This window comes from Glycine max, chromosome 12, assembly GCF_000004515.6.
Source record: "Glycine max cultivar Williams 82 chromosome 12, Glycine_max_v4.0, whole genome shotgun sequence".
Lineage (NCBI taxonomy): Eukaryota > Viridiplantae > Streptophyta > Magnoliopsida > Fabales > Fabaceae > Glycine > Glycine max.
The window spans coordinates 11,029,943-11,050,456 of NC_038248.2; the positions used below are offsets into that span (position 1 = coordinate 11,029,943).

The window sequence follows — 20,514 nt, forward strand, 5'->3', positions numbered from 1 at the left end:
TACCTTTTACTCTTCTTATCACATGATCTTTTTTCTTGTATTTTTTTACAAAAATACCCTTCACAGGAACTAATTTTAGTTGTGCATCCCTGCATCAAAATACTTATTAGAAAATAATTTCTATTTATCTTGCATCAGATATACAACAGAAACTAGCAACCCTCACAATAATGTCACAATGTTTTACACTAGAAACTATTTTCCAGTGAAGGATAGTTTTGTCAAAAAATTATAAAATTTTCATGCAATGGCAGTGCAAAGACAAAAAAAAAAGTACAAATAGCAACCCTCACAATCATCAATGCATATAATAATGAAATAGGGCAATGCAAGACAATTTTTCTAATTAGTTGGTTGATCATATCAATTATGGACATCATTAAATTTACTAATTCTTACTATTATTAGGCATGGCATTGAAACCTGTACCTATGGGTATCCATCCAAAATCGTCTTGATTTTGACGGGGAATAATCGAGTTGATCGGGTATGGGTTCAGGTTCAAGGATTACCCGACTTTTTTAATCGGGGTCGGGGACGAGGATGTCACTACCTGTCCCATACCCATTCCCGTATCTGCCTCGATGATAAAATTATTAAAATTTTATTAATTACTTGTTAATTTTTTATAATTTCTACATAGTTTAAGATTCTTTTCTTGATGATTTTTGTAGACAAATGCGCTCCAAATACAAGTAGTTAAAAATAAATGGAGTGAATAGGCAATTTAGTCCTTGAGATTGTACCCATTTTGCATATTAGTCCCTAACATAATGTTAAATGCAAAATAGTCTCTATCTTTGGATACGTGTTGCAAAATAGTCCTTCCATTAAATTTTAAATAGCGCTGTTAGTGAGGTCAATTTTAGTGTCACGTGGACAATCCAACGTGGCACTAAAGGATGACGTGGCATGGCACGTGGATGTGCCTCTTAAAAGATGCCACGTCATTTGATGATAACAAAACGAGTAAATAGGCAATTTAGTCCCTGACTTTGTACCCCTGTTGCATATTAGTCCCTAACTTAATGAAAAATTCAAAATAGTTTTTATCTTTGCATAAGTGTTGCAAAATAGTCCCTAACTTAAAAGATTTCAGAAATCGTGCTTAAAGTGTTCATGCATTGTGAAAGTTGTGTCTTGCACGATTTCTAGCGGCGCAGATTCCTCCTTGGATTCCTTGTCATCTTTTGATTCCTCTGGTTTTTTCTCTTTTTCTTTCTTTTCTTCTTCCTCTGCTTTTTTCTCCTCCACTTTGTTTTCCTCTGGTTTTTTCTCTTCCTATTCAGAACACACACAAAAAATCAGAACCTGGAATGATACATTGATGGTAATTGAAGAAAAAAAAAGAGGAAAAGAGAATGGTTATGCAGACCTCGCCCATTGGTGTTGACGGCTGCAGATATAAGGTTGTTGTGTGGATTTTTGGTTCTTTTTATTTGTGCATGTGTGTGCGAGTTCTTTTTCTTATATATGCCTCAATTGGTTCATAACCATCAGATTTGAAGAAGCTACTCATTCTATCATCATCAAATGATGTGGCACTAAAATTGACCTCACTAACAGCGTTACTTTAAAATTTAACGAAAGGACTGTTTTATAACACTTATGCAAATATAGGAACTATTTTGAATTTTTCATTAAGTTAGGGACTAATATGCAACAGGGGTACAAAGTTAGGGACTAAATTGTCTATTTACTTATTTTGTTATCATCAAATGACGCGGTATCTTTTAAGAGGCACATCTACGTGTCATGTCACGTCATCCTTTAGTGTCACGTTCGATAGTCCACGTAACACTAAAATTGACCTCACTAACAGCGTCACTTTAAAATTTAACGAAATGACTATTTTGCAATACTTATGCAAAAATAGGGACTATTTTGCATTTCACATTAAGTTATGGACTAATATGCAAAATGGGTACAATCTCAGGGACTAAATTACCTATTCACTCAAAATAAATGTGTAACAATCAATTTTTTTAAAATCAGATTTTCAATATACTTTTTTTACAAAAAAAAACATTTTTATAGATCTGAATCGAGAACGGGACTGGAACAGGGATACCCGATACCCGACGGTACGAGAATGAGGTGACAAATTTTAACCCGTCAGGTATAAAGGATAGGTACAGGTATATGTTGGGGAATAGGGAACTGAGGAGGCAATACCCGTCTCTGTCCCGTCCGGTTGCCATGTCTAACTATAATCATGATAAATTATATTCTTTTTTTATTTGTAGGAATGGAACACCACTCAAAGAGATTTACAACAACTCACATATTTCTTGGATTTACTATTACAACTGAAAAGTTTTTAAACTTTTTAATAAATAACAGCTGGCTCTTTTAATTTTCATCCTCCAAATTTATTGCTCTCTTGCTTTTCTCCAACCGTGTTTAGTGAAGAGAATGTGGTTGGTATCCATTCAAGTTTTATCATTCATACTATTATAATATTTGGTTAGATTTTTAGTGTCTTTACGTGAAACCCAGGTAGTTAGTTAGTAGATTTTTTTTTTTTTTTTTGAAACAGAGTTAGTTAGTAGATATTGATCAATTCTCATGCAATTGACGCGCCTGATTGAAGTTTCAAATTTCAAAATTATCATCTTCGAACCAAAAATTACTCGTCATCACAGCTTTTTGGCCTCTACAAAAGAGTTTCCATGTTATTGTCATTCACACAGACAAGTTAGTTCAATCTCAGTTTTAACAGAACAACCTTGCATCATGAATTCTGTTTTTGACTTTTTGAGGGATGTATCTCCGGTGAAACAAACATGGAGGTTTAAGGTCCGAGTCCTTTGGCTCTGGGAGATGTCTCCTTTGTCAGAATCCACCAAAGCTTTCGCTATTGAAATGGTTCTCATGGATTCTGAAGTTAGTATTGGACTATGATATTTACTACTTTATGTTGTAGGTTCTTACTACTGGGTTTTCTAGCTATTGTTATTTTAGAGTTTTTTTTTTTTTGCTATGATATTTACTACATTATGATGTAGGTTCTTATTGTCACTTTTTCTGTATAAATGGAGTCCTTATTTTCTGTTTTAAGGTTCAAATGAATTTTGGAAGAGTGGGAGATGTTGAAACAAACTTGGAGGTTGAAAGTGAGGGTGATCCGTCTATGGAAAAATGTATCGGATCAGTCAACCAGACAAGGTTTTAGAAGAGGAAATGGTTCGTGTACTTCTATGAGTTTGTGACTATTTTTCTTTATAGGAAATCACAACAATCTTTGGGAAGTAGTATTGTTCCAGCCGGATATAACTACTGTCTTCTCCCGTGTCTATTTTCGTTTCTATTTTATTATTCTCTATTTCTCATTGGTCATTCATGATTTCATTGTTTCTTTCTTTTATTGATGTTTTCCTCTTTCTTTAGTATTTAGTAAATATTACTTACCTTTATAATTGGACAATCAACAACTGTGGTTGATTGAAGCTAGCTAGCAGATTACCAAAAGCAGACTACAGAGAGTACAACATTAAGTCCTTGTGACAAGGTAATAACAAAACCACACTGGTTTCTAGCAATATCTTCTATAATTTGGTATTATTTGTTGAAAATTAAAATGATATCATGGTTCATCATTGTGACATTTTCTTGTTTCGCTTAGATATAAAGTGTAGAGACACAAATTACTGTGCATGTATTTTTCTCCAAAACTACAGGCATGCTTCTTCTGACTTAATCTTATATTGCTTCATTTAGTTAAAGTTGGTTCATGTTACCCTGTCAAGTAAGGCTCATGTTTTCCTTTTGTAACAGTATTGGTCTTCCTTTAATGTCTTCGTAGCTAACTAGGTCCTATTATCATGGAATGAGATACTTAGCTATTGTATCAAATGATCCTGACACACACGATGACTTCAAGCCAACTAATAAACTTGAGAATTCCAACATTTCTTTGGCTCATGTTATTGAGCAGGTGCATTGCATATCGATTGAATCTTATGCATGAAAAAATATCAATTATCTCTTGCTTTAATGATATAAGTAACCTATTACTTGAAGTTGAACTGTTGTTCAGTGTGGTTAATGTGTACTGGATGTAAAGGATAATCCTACTTGCTGTGATTTACATGAAAGGTTTGCCTGATTTTCCACAGTGTTGATTTAGTTCTCTTGCAGTTAGAGTGTAACAACAATATGATAAGTATCATTGTGCACCTATAATTTAAGTGTCGACTCGAGACTGATATAGGATTACTTTTCTGTTAAACACTATCATGAATTAGTGATTAATTTGCTGAAAGCAGCTCAAATCACACTGGCATCAATGTTTCTGTAATCTCATGTTCTCCTGTTTAATTATGACAGAAGGAATCATTTTAAACATTTCAGCCTTGCTATTTCAATTTATCTTCACTAACATAATGTGGCAGTGACATAATTTTGAATGACAACAATGAAAGAGGCAAAAAGAATGAGTAGCCAGTCAATGCTGACCTGAAATTTAAATATGATGACCTATATTATGGCCTTTGCTCCGATTATATACCATGCTATTAAGTTTTTCTAATTGATGACCTATATCTCTTAGTCTACAGAAATTTATCACAAATTTTGAATATAAATTTGAATTACTGTGTGACAATTTTTTGAGTTGCAATTATCAATATATGTTGCTATTGCAGATGTTCCTTTGAGTGATAGAAACATTTTGGAGGATCCTGAACTGAAAATCTCATTGGTGGTTGAGAAGAGCATGCCATTATGGTGGATAATTGGGATCATAAATGCAACAACTTGGTCATAGTAAACATTGAAGTCTAGGAAGAATATGTTTCTGCAATGTTTTCGATTGATAGGGTGCACTGCACTAGGTGGGATTCTAATGTTGTATTATGTTAGTTTTGGTCCAGTTAGAATCTTTTGCATTGTATTGATGGTACGATTGCTTGCACATTTTGTGCTTCAATCATTTTTTCATCTATAATAAACTCTAGCCTTTAAAAAAAAAAAAAAGAATCACTTCTTTAATGTTTTTTAACTTACACTGCATAAGGAGATACTCATAAACTGAATTACAAATTCAACTATCAACTTTTGGTATGGTTATTAAAAACTCTAGAGATAGACCTATTTCTTGCGTAAATTTTAATTTGAGATAGACATAGTTAAAATCCCTGTAAAAATATATTTCAAAACATAAAAATATATTTACTCCAAAAATAATATTTTCTTTCATGATATTTTTTTATATTTTACAAATAAGAGACCAAAAACACTCAGGAATCGCCGGGTAAGGACAATAAAGGATGAGGAGTAAATATATTTTTATGTTTTGAAGAAAGCTTTAGTGTAGACATTACTTGTAGTAATTGTTTCAAGTTGTGTTTATTAGTAGACTATAGAAATGAGTTGGGATGGGAAGTTGTATGAGTATGCCTTGGCTTTCTAAACACTTCTTGTGTATGAGTTTGACAATTCTTGTGCTAAATTTAGTTTTTAATAGTGCTCATGTAATGATATTTTTCATATCATTCTTATGACAGTACCCAAAAAAATATCATTCTTATGCTACGAATTATTAAATTTTAGATTTTTGATCATCTATTAAAGTTAAAATCCATCTGATCATTGTATAACAAAGCAAATAAATAACTTAATTGCATGCTTATATTAATAAATAAACTGAAAAATTGAAATAACTTACATGTTCTAAAATTTTAAAATAACAGATAAAAATATTTGTTTATAAAGTAATAACAAAGAATAGAAATAATATTTGAAACCGCCTTCAGTAAGTACAAAATGGGTTATACGTATAATCTGATAAATTGGTCAGGTGTAGATTACCTTTTCTTTTTCTTTTGATAAAAAATATAAATACAAATCTTTATTACTTCTTATAAGAAAGTAATTTTAAAATCTTAATTTCAAGCTTATCATCTCTTTTAATTTTACTTTGTTCTCCAAGCCTTATTTTCCAGGTTAATAAACTTTTGTTCAGCATTACCAAAGTATAAGAGTTGTTCAGTTATTATCATTATTAGATTATCATAATAACTATTACACCTGATAGAGGACACAATATTGATAAAGGGGATTGGAACTTATCAAAGTTCTTAGAATGTATATTTATTTTAATTTTATATTTTAAATATTGATGTTGTTAATTATAGAATATTTAATTTATGTTTTAGATTCCTATATCCTATATATAGGAAAATGGTTACCTGTGCGCTGCACGGGTAGGACAACCTGTAACAGTATCATGCACTCTGATAGTCTGATACCATTTATACATTTTGTCATTTCGGGTAACCCTCTATTATTAGCTCACTTGATACAGTTTTAAAGGGTGATGGTTGTGCTAGATAAGATGTGTAGAGATATAAAAACAGGTTTTTCTTTCTCGATATATTGAAGATCCATTTAAAAGAATAACTTATCTCGACAAATATTCTTCCATACACAGATCTGAGAATTGAACTCTTGACTATGTACTTAAGTAAAAACAGTTTTCTTTTAGATATAAAACTGGTGTTGATATTTCCCAAATGACTTGCTATTCAAGTACTCATCATACCAACCTTAGTCCAAGTGACAATAACCTTGACTCTCCTTATGCTTTAGGATTCAAACTATGAATGAAAAAAATAAGCACTGCAAGAATTTTTCCAATGAATTTAAAACTCAAAATAAATCAGAGTCTAATGTGACTAGTACTATTGGATAATGAGTCTAGAGAAGAAAAGGGAAAAAAAATAAAAAGGTACTCATTATCAAGCATTTGTGCATGATAAATAAACATTTGCATGATAATTTATCATGCATTAGCGCATAGTTACAAAGCTGTTGCTTCATATGGGGCCAGTAAACATAAAAAAAATAAGCTTCAAGGAAATTTCTTTCTAGGTTGCAAATTAACCAAGCCACATGCAACAGGAAAAATACAAGTTTGCTCAAAATACAAGAAAACATAATATCCCTGCGAAACTGTGAAAGATAAATGCTACTGAAATTCATCCAAGTGTGGTTGTTCTAGAGGATAATAGGAAGGATAAAAGTGTACAGAAAAAACTACTTCCAATAGTTGCTCACTCAACCTCTCAAAACATGCATGACCCGAGCCAAATACATGGAGGGTTTAAATAAAAGAACAAGGTGCAATCACATCATCCCACATCCCAGCAGACGTGTTTATCAACCAACCCTGAAGGTTCTGGCAGTTTTACAAACATAAAAATAATGGTGGTGAAATGCAAAACAGATCAAGTATTATTTATTATTTTTCAAACCCATTGAGATTCACTTGTAGTATCAAGAGCAGTACAAGCATCATCTGCGGTGCTAATTAAAGAATTAGACAACTTAAGGCACAGAGATTAAGCAGAACCAATAATTCAATATTCAGTCACATAATGATAGAAACTGGACCAGATTAATGAATATTTAAAGAGTGAATCTTTAACTCTTTTATTGAAGAACCCAATGTCCCAGTCCTACTCAATGTGACGCAGTAATGGGAAATGGAAAGCTTTACAAGAATATGGACTTTCTGGATGTTCAGGAGATCCAGGACTCTGCCCCCACTGTTTCCTCAATTACAGAATAATTGTCCATCCCTCTCTATGTTCCCCCATTTATTCTTTCAGCCTAACTAACTTTGACCATAGTTAGTTAAATCTTCATCTAAGTATACAATAATCTCTTATTTCACCCAAAAAACAAAAAACTCTTAACTACTCACAGGTACAGCTACAGCCTTCTTGCACTTCCTTTGGTAAACCTCCCTAATGAAGGGCCTCAGTCAATCACATATCAATTCAAGTTGTTCTGAGATCCACCATTAAAGTTGCTAAAAGCTACTGTAACTTGTAAGTCACTGAATATATGTTCACTCTACAGAGTTATTGACAAAACTTAGATCCAGTTGTTTAGGCATTTTTGGTACTATTTTTCAATATGATTTGGAATTTCACCGCAGCAACTTATGTTGATCTTTAATACAAAACTTTATTATGTAATTACTGAGCTAAACCTCTAATGCTACAAGAAAACAACACCAAAAACACCTAAGAAACTGTATCTAAGTTTTATCCATAAGTTATAATTATAACCTTGCTCAATCCTGGATCACTTATTCTACAGAATTTATTTCACACAAGGAAGATATGTGCACAGAAACACAGTTTCAAGTCTTTATACATTGTTTGCCTCACCCACAATTACCACAAAATTTATACAGCAAAACAACATACAACTTCATACTAGCCTTAAAGGCAAAAACACTTACCAACAGAAGGGAAAGTACTGCATAGATAATTACTCAAGAGCATGACAACTACAGATATTGAAGCTTCCCCACAAGCTTGCACAGATGTCATCATTTCTTAATCAATAATTGATACAGAAAGTCCACAAGTGCATCCAAAATTTGATCTTTTTAAAGAGTAAAGATCGATAATCCACCAAGTGTCTAATGAGTAATGACATCATAAGAAAACTGCAAAAGACCATGGTAAAAGCAACCGCAATTATGTACCTTACATTTACCAAGGCATTGGAGCAGTCACTTTTCAAATTCAAAGTAATATCAGCAATCACTCATGACTATACTATTCACAGAACTAGAAGTGTCTTCTAATCTTATTATTGATGTTGTTTCACTTGTGACATCCATAGCAGTGAGTCACAAGAATTCATAAGTCATAACCATATATAAGTTCTGGAACTGGCTCTGCCCAGGTCTATTGAGGTCCAATTCCCCCATCAGATCCCAGTCACATATAAAGCAAATAGCAGCTCCCAAATGCATTAAAAATTGCATCTCTACCAACTAAGGAATAATTCAAATATAACTCCTACTATTCTACCAGAAGATAAAGACCCTATCACAAAGAAGATGATCACATTATATCAACCTACACTATCAACAGAGGACTATAAAAGCCAACAGAATTCTACAGTCCAGGTATGCCTAATCCCTAACCATCTTGAGACTCATACTGACTTGAGAGTCAGAGTCTTTACAATTGGCTTCCCGCCTATCACTCCGACCAGGAGTCTGAGCATCAGAGCATTGGGTCAGATACGACACACAAGAAGATCAAGTGGTCAACCAGGAAGCTCTTGAGAAGCACGTAGAGGCTCCCTTTTGGGCTAGATCATAACACTTTATAATAGTTCAACCAGCACAAGACCATCATTTTAAAGCTTGACCACACAGTCCGATAGTCACTTGATGCCTATTCACTCCTTAGCACTCAGACTTCTATAAATCATTCATTCCACTTATTTGACAAAATTTATAAGACAAACAGACATACAAGAATAAAGAAACTCACACCACATAAGCTCAACAACAAAGTCAAGCGTTTACCCACCGAATTAATTCCGTAATGAACATAAAATGTTACAAATTAAATTATACATTTAATTCCAGTTCAATGCCTGATCCTGTTATTAAGTTCTTAACCTAGCCATATTAGGACCACCTTATGAAGAACTAAAGCAAAACATCATGCAAAACCATCAACATTTTCAAGCATGTGACGATCGAGAATTATTATTTATCAGCAAAGGAAGAAGCAAAACCACTAGCGAGAAGCCTCTCAACATACTTGCCGAGAATATCCACCTCAAGATTCACTTTTTCTCCGACATTCTTCAGAGGAATCACCACTTTCTGCTGAGTGTAAGCAACCAACATGAAATTGAAACACTCTTCATGGTCAAACACATCGACCACAGTCAAACTAGTCCCATCCACAGCAATGAACCCTTTAGGCACAATGTACTTCAACAACCCCTTATCAGCTTTCACCTTCACCCAGAGCGAATCTCCTTCTGGAACCTTCGACACGATCTCCCCCGTCCCGTCCACGTGACCCTGCACGAAGTGCCCGCCCATGCGGCTCGCCGGCGTCACTGCCCGCTCCAGGTTCACCGCCGACCCGGGCTCCAATTCCGAGAGGGAGGTCTTTCGGAGCGTCTCCGGCGACAGGCCCACCGTGAAGTCGGCGACTTTGGTGTCGAATTCTGTAACGGTCAGGCACGTGCCGTTCACGGCGATGCTGTCGCCGAGGTTTACGCCGTCCAGGACGGTGGAGGCCGCGATTTTGAGGTCGACGCCGCCGTGTGGGGAGATGCCCAGCTGCTTGACGGTGCCCATTTCCTCCACGATGCCGGTGAAGAGGCATGCGGGGGTGGAGGGGCAGCGGCGAGTGGGGGCGCGTGATGTGAGGGGGAGGAAGGCGCGTAGAGGGGAAGGTCTGGAAATAGGATTGAGTTTGAGATAGGTGGGGTGGGAAGTGTGGGAAGTGTGGGAAGTGTGGGTTGTTGCGGTGATTCTCGGGGTGGTGGGTGTTAAGGTCAGAGAGGGTGAAATTGTCATTTTGGCAATGTTGTGTTGTGTTGGAACACTCTTCTCGGTGAAGTAGGTGCCGCCGGCAAGTAGAAGTAGCAACAGAGCACTGTGTTGTGTTGTGTCTGTGTTTGGTAACACCCAGTCTGCGATTGACCTTTGGGACAAAAGATACCTTAGGTTAAAATATATTATTGTGTATTGCAATAATTGCAATGAGTAATGCTTATTTATATTTCTTAATTAAATAATTTAAGATTTAATAATAATTGATTTTTGGGTATGAAATTATCTATGTTGAAAATCCACCTTCTGTTAACATTAATCACCAGACTATTTTATATCAATACTAATATTAATATTATAGTCAATAAAAAAAATCATTTTGTGAATATTTGATTTACCATTGAAATTGTTATGGTAATGCATATCTAACGGATAAAAACTCCAATGCAGATTTAATGGATAAAAACAAAATGAACATATAAAATAAGATCATGATTTATTGAAAAATTTACTTTTGTCTCATACTTACAAGGGTGTATTGGATTAAGATTTCAAAGGATTTTAAAAGACTTTTTTATGATTAAAAAGTCTTGTGGTATTCAATCAAGACTTTTATAAAATATAAACAAATTTTGTAGCATTCAATTAAGACAATAAAGATTTTTTTTCAGGACAACAAAATCTGTTGGTATTCAATTGAGATTTCTTACCACTTTTAAAATGTCTTTTGGTATTCAAAAGTAAATAGATTTTGATGGATTCTTCTGTGGAATGGATTTTGAGAGACTTTTTAGTTAGAAATACACATAAAATACTCCTCCAATAATCTCACCCAAACCCTTGAGACTTTTCATAATCTTCCAAAGACTTTTTCTTCTCCTGCCGAACAAGACACAAACCACTACCAGGTTCATTCTCTTACAACTTTTTTTTTTTTAATGGCAATCGATAATCAATATTGTTCATACTATATGTATATTACGCAAATCAAAAGAAAAGGGTGCTGTATATGCTTCAAGATTTCGTATTCATATTGTTTTCAACGTCCAGGCAATGAATATGCATCAAAAGAATGGCAATTGATATGTATCAAGATTTCATATTGCTTTTTTTTAGTACTGTATATGCAAATCAAAATAAAAAAACTCTTTTTTTTTCTGTTTCTTCAACTTGTTTTTTTACAACGTCCATTATTATTATTATTATTTTCTTGTGTTATTATTAAAATGTTAATTATTAATGTGTTATTATTATTTTTTTGACAGCGTGTTATTATTATTATTATTGTGTTAATAATTTTTTAATTGTTATTGTGTTATTATTATTGTTATTTTGTTAATAGTTTTTTTTTTAAATGATTTTATGATATATGAGTATTATTTTTATGGAAAATGCTAACATGTGCCCTTAAGACACTTGTTAGTGTATTATGTATAGAAATTTTGTATTGAAAGTTGTGCAATTTACTTTTTTAAAAGTCAAAAATTGATGTTTTTAAGACATAGTTACTATTGGAAGTATCCTTAACATGTGCCCTAAGTGCGCATGTTAGCATGACCCTTATTTTATTATTAGGTAGTTTTTTATTGGTTTTTCTATTGAATTGTATATTATTCGGGATATAGTCACTATACTTTTGACAATTAGGAAACAATAACTATTTTTGTCAAATAACTAGTTTCTTATATATATATTAGCGATCAAATGGGGGATTCACAAGAAAATAACAAAGGAAAGAGTAGAGACAAAGATAATTATGTATCTTGGACTATGGAGGATACCAATGAGTTGTTGCACCTCTTGGTGGATGCTATGAATAGCGGATTGCGTGATGCCAATGGGTCACTTAGCAAACAAAATGTAGAACGAATAATACTTCCTCAACTCAATGCAAAAACTAAATTCCCTAAAACTTATAGTCATTATTTGAGTCGGATGAAGTGGTTTCGAAACCAGTATAACATGATGTCAACCCTTATGCGCAACAACTCTGGCTTTGGATGGGACCCAATTGGAAAAACTTTCACTGCTCATGAGGATGTATGGAAAGATTACTTAAAGGTGAGCTAAGTTCATAATCTTTTAAATATATTAATAGTTATAAATTTAGTAAATTATAATATTTGTAGTATATTAACAATGATTTTTTTTTTAGTCCCACCCAAGTCACAGCAAACTTCGAGGAAAAAGTATGGTTGATTATGAGTATTTGAAGATCGTTGTTGGGGGTGGAGTTTCTAGCGGGAATAATTCTATATCAGTCGATCCAGATGATACTGATGCAACAACTTTTGAGCCAGAAAATAGAACTGTTGGGATAGAAGAATTTTCATATGATCCTAATAGTGATACATTCATAACACCAAATAACTATGAACCAGCATATCAGCCTCCATCACCAAACCAACCAAGTCCACCATCCCACCCCCCTTTAGATTCAGAGGTTCCCATAGAAAAACAAAACTGTCACAAGCGAAGGAGATCCGAGTATGGAGGGAGTTCAAGCGCTGTTGGGATCAACAATCAAGGCAACGTTCTGGAAAATCTTTCTGTTGGCATTGGGACTATTGCTGTGAATTTTGAAAAAATATCCAACATGATGGAGAAAAGAGAAAAAGATAGAGATAGAGATAGAGAGCTCGAGGGTATTATTTGGGATGTTATAAAAGAAATTCCAAATTTGGATGACATAACGCGTTTCAAGACAGCTGAATTGTTAAATACTAAAGCAAAAAAGGATTTTTTCTTGAAGATGTCACCGGAAGAACGCTCATCTTGGATAAACTTTAAGTTAGGGAATAATTAATATTTTGATCATCTATTATTAACATATTATTTTAAACATCATGAGTTTGTTGAACTGTATCTTTTGGGTCTCTATTTTGGTTGAAGTATTTGGTTTGTTTTTTGGTCGAACTATTATGGTTGTATTTTGGTTGAAATATTTGGTTTGTTTTTTGGTCGAACTATTATGGTTGAAGTATTTAGGTTATATATTTTGTGAAATTGTTGTGGTTAAACTTTAGTTATATTTATTTTATATATGAATTTGTATTAACTTTGATATTAACTTTGATATTGACTTATAACCATGACCATGACATAAAGAACGAAGAAATGGATGGAGATATATATAATGAAGATACAAATGATGAAGATATAGATGACGAGGAAACAAATGAAGAATTTTATGAAGCCACATACACATATGTGATGGAAATTTATGCTTTAATAGATATATTAAATCAATTTTTGAATATGATGCGTGGTGAACATATTGAACGTCCATTAACTCGACGACAAATTACTAGTCGGGGATATGACTATATACACAAAGCATTAAACGATGATCCTGCAATCTTTCGACAAGTATATAGGATGTATCCTGATGTATTTCGAAAGTTGTGCACGATTATAAGAGAAAAAACACCTTTGGAGGATACAAGATTTATTTGTGTTGAAGAAATGCTTGCATCATTCCTACAGATTGTCGGCCAGAACACTCGATATTGTGTAATCCGCAATACATTTGGCCGATCACAATTTGCTACAAGTGAAAATTTTCACAAGATTTTGAAAGCTCTGAACTCATTAGCACCTGATTTAATGGTTAGACCAGGCTCAACTGTGCCTGCAAAAATAAGGGAAAGCACAAGGTTTTATCCTTATTTTAAGGTATGTGATCATTATCTAATTATAACAAAATTATAATTATAATTCTGATTATTATAATAATATTTATGATTATTGATACACACACTTTAGGATTGCATTGGAGCTATTGATGGTACACATATTCCCGCATCAGTAAAAGGACGAGATGTAAGCAGTTATCGTGATCGTCATGGAAATATATCACAAAATGTATTAGCTGCTTGTAACTTTGATTTGGAATTCATGTACGTTCTTAGCGGGTGGGAGGGTTCAGCACATGATTCCAAGGTGTTAAGTGATGCTTTGGCAAGGAAGAATGGACTTAAAGTGCCCCAAGGTAAGTATTATCTGGTGGATTGTGGATTTCCTAATCGACGCAAATTTTTAGCCCCATATCGAGGTGTACGATATCATCTACAAGATTTTGCAGGTCACGGTAATGACCCTGAAAATGAAAAGGAATTATTTAATCTTTGGCATGCATCCTTAAGGAATGTGATTGAGAGGATATTTGGTATTTTTAAATCGCGATTCACAATTTTTAAGTCAGCACCTCCATTTCTATTTAAAACACAAGCAGAGCTTGTGTTGGCATGTGCAGCACTTCATAATTTTCTTCGCAAAGAATGTCGTTCTGATGAATTTCCAGTGGAACCTACTGACGAGTCTTCATCTTCATCTTCAGTGTTACCAAATTACGAAGACAATGATCATGAACCCATTGTTCAAACACAAGAGCAGGAACGAGAAGATGCTAATATATGGAGGACTAATATAGGTTCAGATATGTGGAGAAATGCTAATAATTAGGCGAACATGAAGTGAGAATCACTTTGTTATTATTTTTTTAGGCAATAATGACTTTGTTATTAAAAGGTTTAAAATTTCTATCGTTTTTATTTTCTTTATTCAAACATTATAATTTATTTATCATCTTTTTCATTCACTTTTGTAACTTCCGTTATTTTTTTGTTTAAAATGTATTAATCTTTCAAAATCTTAAAAATCCATAAAGTACTTTGAAATCTTAAAAATCTGTGTTAGAAATCCATTAAAATCTTGGGTTAAGAATCCTGATTGTAAAAAGTCTTTTAAAAAAAATCTTTTAAAATCCCACAAAATCAATACAATCCCACATAATCTTTTAAAATCTTCAAGATTGTTTTTGTCAAAATATTCTCTCAAAATCCCAATCCAATACAGTATGTTTTTAGATTATGTGTTTTATTTTTTATCATCTATGTAACCAAAAAACATTTGTTGTTATCTAAAATAATGACAAAAAAATAGTAAATAAAATTATAAATTATTGATTTAGTCTATATTTTTATTAGTTGGTGTTATTTAACAATGTTAAAAAAGTTAAGACATGTTAAGGACGTCAATGACAACCAATTAGGCCTATGTGTGTGGTTGCTTTTCTAATATAATTAAGAAGACTTGGTTGACTCTTATGTGTAATTATGCATGTTTCATGCAACTTAATAGTAAGTTAGAAGACTAATGCAAAATCAATTAGGGGAGGAAGAGAAAAAAGTGGGAAAGGGGAAAATGATAAATGTTCCACCAATATTTTGGTCATTTTTATTCTTGTGACGTGTAGGTTGATCTAAAGGTAAATTAACTTGTAGAGATAAATATTACAGCATGAGAGATTAAATTGTGATTTTTATTAAATTTAAAATCTTTTCGAAAACAACAAAGTTATTATCTGATGAAGTAAGATTTAAGAAAATAGGTATCAAATTTTTGCTAGATGAATAAGACAATGATTTAAAATCTTTGTAAATCAAATAGAGTTTTCAAAAGCAAATATCACATTCAACCCCTAGGTTAATTCAAATAACAGAAGAGGAAATAAAAGGAATAAGAAACAGGAAATTTATACTGATTTGTCTCAACCATCCAAGACTACATTTAGTTATTGACAAACCACCAAGTTCCATCAACTTCAACAAGTTACAAGTATTTATCGTTACCACTTCTGCCTTCTTAAGTCAAGCCTTATACCAAGCTTGTTACAATGAGTATTTTTTTGTCCCATCAAGTCACTACCAGCTCTAACACAAATAAAAAGATTTGTTAGTTTGATTGCACAATGACTTACACTTTATCATCTTATAGACGGATAAGATAGATTTAGCACTTAAGTTTTTCTTTCAAAATAAACAAAAAAATTTGAGAGCTTTTATAAACTTTACAAGAATTTACACAAAGAGCTTTCTACAGAGAAAATTTGAATAATGAGCGCTTCAATTTGTACATCATGTCTTCAAATCTTTTGGTATTTATAGGCCTCCTTCAATCAAATATTCGTTGTCTCTAAACGAACATATTTCGTTGTATCTAAAGAATGTGATTGTCGGGGCATTAAATGTACATATTTCTTCATGCTTGGGAAACCACTCTTCGTCGCTGGCATGTTGAACACTACAATAGAAAACCACTTCCCTTTTAACGATGTTAAATGACACCAATTAATTAAAAATGAACTAAATTGATTCATAATTCACAATTTCAAAGATAATTTACTATTTTATTAATTTCAAGGACTAACTTAGTTGACCATTACAATTTTAGGAATTAGATTGATGATTCACTCCATGTTAAATTTTAATGGGTAAAATTAAGATATTATAATTGACATTTTAAATGTCAAAAAATCTTAAGCTTGACTTGAATATACATGTTTTATCTAACCTACCATCGAGGTTTTTTGAAGATCTCTAAGGTCTAAATATCGAACATGTTAATACAAAAGAAAAAAATTGAAGTCTTACCCCTCACTAGAGGTGACAAAATGGATTGGAGTAGTTGACCTGGCCTTAACCTGTTTGATGAAACTTAGGGTTTGGGCTTAAAGTTTTTAGCACAAATTAAATAAGAATTTTTTAGCTTCATTATTTAGTCTTTAAATAAATTTGGGTTTTTTGGCCCGATCCATTATAGCCTACAACCCATATCGGATTGGTCTGACATTGGGTTGGATAGCCCATTTTGTCACCTAGACCCCTCACTTTGCTAGAGTGTTGCAAATATGGTTGAATTAGATCTCAAAGAAATAGAATTTTGTTAGCTATTGAAGGATGTTAGGCAACTTACCTTGGAGGTTTCGATGCCCTTTGATAGTTTAAGGGAGTATTCATAACACTTACAAAAAATAAGTTAGTGTTTATAACACTTGCAATAGAATAAGATGATTTTTTTTTAATATTTAAAATATACTATAACAAGTCAACAATAATAAATCAGAAAATTTAAATTGTGTATTCAGATAACAATTCTTGAAATGTCAAAATTTTCTTCAATTGTGTGAAGGAGTATCCACACTAAGACTAATCTTTGCTATCAACCATTTTCAGAAGTGAAACAATGAAAAATAAAGCAACTTAGTGGTTTAAGTTGTTGTAGTTTAGGAATAATACTAATGTTCCTCTATATAAGAATTATCAAGTCAACTTCTACGAAATTGATTTGATCATATATTTGTTTCTATCTATTTCATTTTATCTTATTTTTAAACATATTTGAAAATAATATAATCATTTTATTTTTGTTGTCAATAATTATCTTTTGGGACATTTGAAAATAAACTTGACTAGGTCCAACGTTACATTTCTACCATATTTAAAATTACTTTGTTTTGTTTATTTTTATACTACGTATTATTTATATTGTTGGTGTTAGAAAAAATATAATAATATTTCACTAATATAATTATTTGATTAAATAAAAATTTTAAATTAATTATCAAATAAAATATAATAAATTAATCATAATCAATTTACTAATTGACATAGATGTCTAACAGCACTCCTTAATGTCAAAATAGTAAGAAGTAATGTTATTTATCTTCAAGAACAAATAGAAAAATAATGTAATATTAATATTTTTTTTTCATTATTAACATCTCCAAGTTAACTCTAAAGTATGATATTATACTATCAAATTATAATAATTTAATATATTATATTTAATCAGTGAATGACTTAAGAAATTTATTTCTTCTTTCATTCAATTGTCATAACTAAAGTCTTAATTATATCATAGAACTCAAACTCATTATCAAGAGTTGATGAATTCTTTCTTGATTAATCATTAATTTTATAAATATTTAATCATATTCAATGTTCACTTAACTAGTGTCCTAAGGTATTAGGTGTCTGAGATTAAAATATAATAAATAACTTATTAATTACTTTGATAATTTCAAGTCAAAGGACACTATTATGTTTATTGTTGAAAAGTTATTACTGAAAAATATTAAGGTAATGTTAATCATTAAAAATTCTCAATTGAGTCGATTCAATGATGACATTCACGTGTATATCATCTATCTATGTAATTTTAAAAAAAATAAGATATATTAATCTATATCCAATTAATATCATCACATATATATTGATCTATCTGAATTATTGATATCTTATTTGTAATAATTCTATGATTAAGAACAACTTAGATTAAAATTATAAAGACTTGGTTTTTATTATTATAATCTCTATCATGATGACAACTTTATAATTTTAATCAAAGACTTGTTTTTCATTATCATAATCTCTATCATGATAACAAGTCTTTAATTTTAATAAAAGACTTGTCAAATTAACAATTTAATCAAATATATAATAATAGAATAAAGAACAATTATTTATTAAAACTAAAATTGATAACATGATGAATTGAATATTGAACATGCACATTTACTCACCACCCTTAACATTTAGTTGTGATTTGTATGAAATTATAAGAAGTTATCGATAAGGTGAAAATGAAAGTGGACATAAAAGATATTAGAGATTTAAAAAATTACTAAAAAAAATTAAGAACTACAATTGAAGTTTAAATTTTATGGAAACTAAAATCAAAATTTGAAAACTTTCTAAGGATAGAAAATATTCTTAAAATAACACTTGCAAAACTTATCACATGGCCACATTTTATTGACATCTAAATCACACAAATTATTGTGTGTTATCACGTCGTTCAAAGTATCTATTAGGCATGGCAACGGGACCCGAACCCGTGGGTCCCAACCCAGACATATCCTGATTTTGACAGGAAAAACCCAAGTTGACCAGGATCAGGGTTGGGTTCAAATTTTCCCCAACAGGCAAAGTTGGGTTCGAGGTCAGGGATGAGATTATTAATACCTAACTTGAATCCACTCCACTAATAATTAATTTCAAAACGGCCTGTTCAGACTCCACGAGCCCTTGTCCGTCGAAGGTGTGCGTTTGTGTCTATTCATCTGAATCCGTGGACCTCCTCGTCACAGTCCTCACGGAGGCTACTGTGTCCTTTCCAACTATGCATTATTTTCAGGTAACAATAATTGAATAATAATTGTTCTTTTATTTCCTATTTTTGTAAGGGAGCCTTTTCTTTATCGAAGTGAAATAATAATTGTTTCCTTTCCGACTCTGCAACCTTTCCAACCTTTGTGGTTATTTGGTTGTGAGGGATTTTCTTTGGGTGGGTGATTAAAATGAAAGCTTGTTACTAGGTAGCCTTTGCTTTATCTTCTTTTTTGTTATTTCTGTATCTTTCTCATGCAATCTTGGCACATCATGTACTCTGATTCGATCTTAATAAAATTGTCTTTGCCTTTCAAAAATAAAATAAAATTGAAATAGATTAACATGTACCTCAGGACTTCTTTTTACATGTTAAGCTAAATAATTCTGTCAAACGTGATCTATCTTTAGGGTTCCTCTTTGGTCTTGCATATAATCTAATTAAATGTAGATATGTATCTTTGGGGTTCCTCTTTATTCTTCTTTCTTTATTTAGGTCATCTTCTCTATTTTTAGGTAACTAATTTGGGAAACCTACTCTGTTTGGAACTTTGAAAATTGCATTTATGTTTTTCAATATTTACATTTATATTTTTAGGAATTTGAAGGTCTGCAATCTCCTCAAAGCCTTCAAGAAACACCCCACATCCTTGGATCCTTGCGTGAAATCTTCCTTGTTGGTACAATAGTGCCCAATTTCATTCATTGTTGCTTAATTACTGCTTCCAAGTTGTTCCTTGTGGCAGTTAGGTTAGCTATAAATTAATAAATGTACCACAATGCAAAACAAAAGTTAATTACTTTAGATTCCTTTCTTTTACTTGATATGGATTGAATCTTGCGTCTTTTTTTAGAAGCCAAAATATTTTATTAATAAAAGGTGAGAAAAGAAGCACAAGAAAGGTCATGCAACTATTATGCAATGATTGAACCTACTGCAATACTCTCTTGATAATCAAAAAGAAAGGATGGTCTTACACAACCAATTTTGGATAGCCACACCAAAAAGGAAGGAAACATTTGAGGAGACAGCAAAACAATTGAGGATCTTGTGCACTAAGATTTTAGTTTTAGATTGTCCAACTAGGTGGAACTCAACTTATAAAATGCTTAAAATTGCTATATCATATGAAGTTATGTTTACTCGGTTGAAGCAACAAGAGTCCCAATACACTTCTTTGTCAAGTTCTTTATAATGGCAATTTGCCAAGGATGTGTGTAGGAGGTTGAAAG

General features: G+C 32.2%; 3 protein-coding genes across 3 annotated transcripts; 2 read left to right on the forward strand and 1 right to left on the reverse strand.

Moving 5' to 3' along the window:
* Nucleotides 1-9,335: 9,335 nt before the first annotated feature.
* LOC100809163 (riboflavin synthase) lies at nucleotides 9,336-10,523 on the reverse strand. Its single transcript, XM_003539872.4, has one exon. It carries the CDS (start codon nucleotides 10,352-10,354, stop codon nucleotides 9,527-9,529), a length of 828 nt encoding a protein of 275 aa, XP_003539920.1. The 5' UTR covers nucleotides 10,355-10,523; the 3' UTR covers nucleotides 9,336-9,526.
* A 1,283-nt stretch (nucleotides 10,524-11,806) lies between these two features.
* Nucleotides 11,807-13,163, forward strand: LOC102665745 (uncharacterized protein At2g29880). The gene is made up of 2 exons (XM_006592371.3): nucleotides 11,807-12,391; nucleotides 12,486-13,163. The coding sequence occupies exons 1-2, from the start codon at nucleotides 12,035-12,037 to the stop codon at nucleotides 13,134-13,136; spliced, it is 1,008 nt and encodes a 335-aa protein (XP_006592434.2). The 5' UTR covers nucleotides 11,807-12,034; the 3' UTR covers nucleotides 13,137-13,163.
* A 284-nt stretch (nucleotides 13,164-13,447) lies between these two features.
* LOC102665625 (protein ALP1-like) lies at nucleotides 13,448-14,794 on the forward strand. Its single transcript, XM_006592370.3, has 2 exons — nucleotides 13,448-14,005; nucleotides 14,096-14,794. The coding sequence occupies exons 1-2, from the start codon at nucleotides 13,448-13,450 to the stop codon at nucleotides 14,792-14,794; spliced, it is 1,257 nt and encodes a 418-aa protein (XP_006592433.2).
* The last annotated feature ends 5,720 nt before the right edge of the window (nucleotides 14,795-20,514 follow it).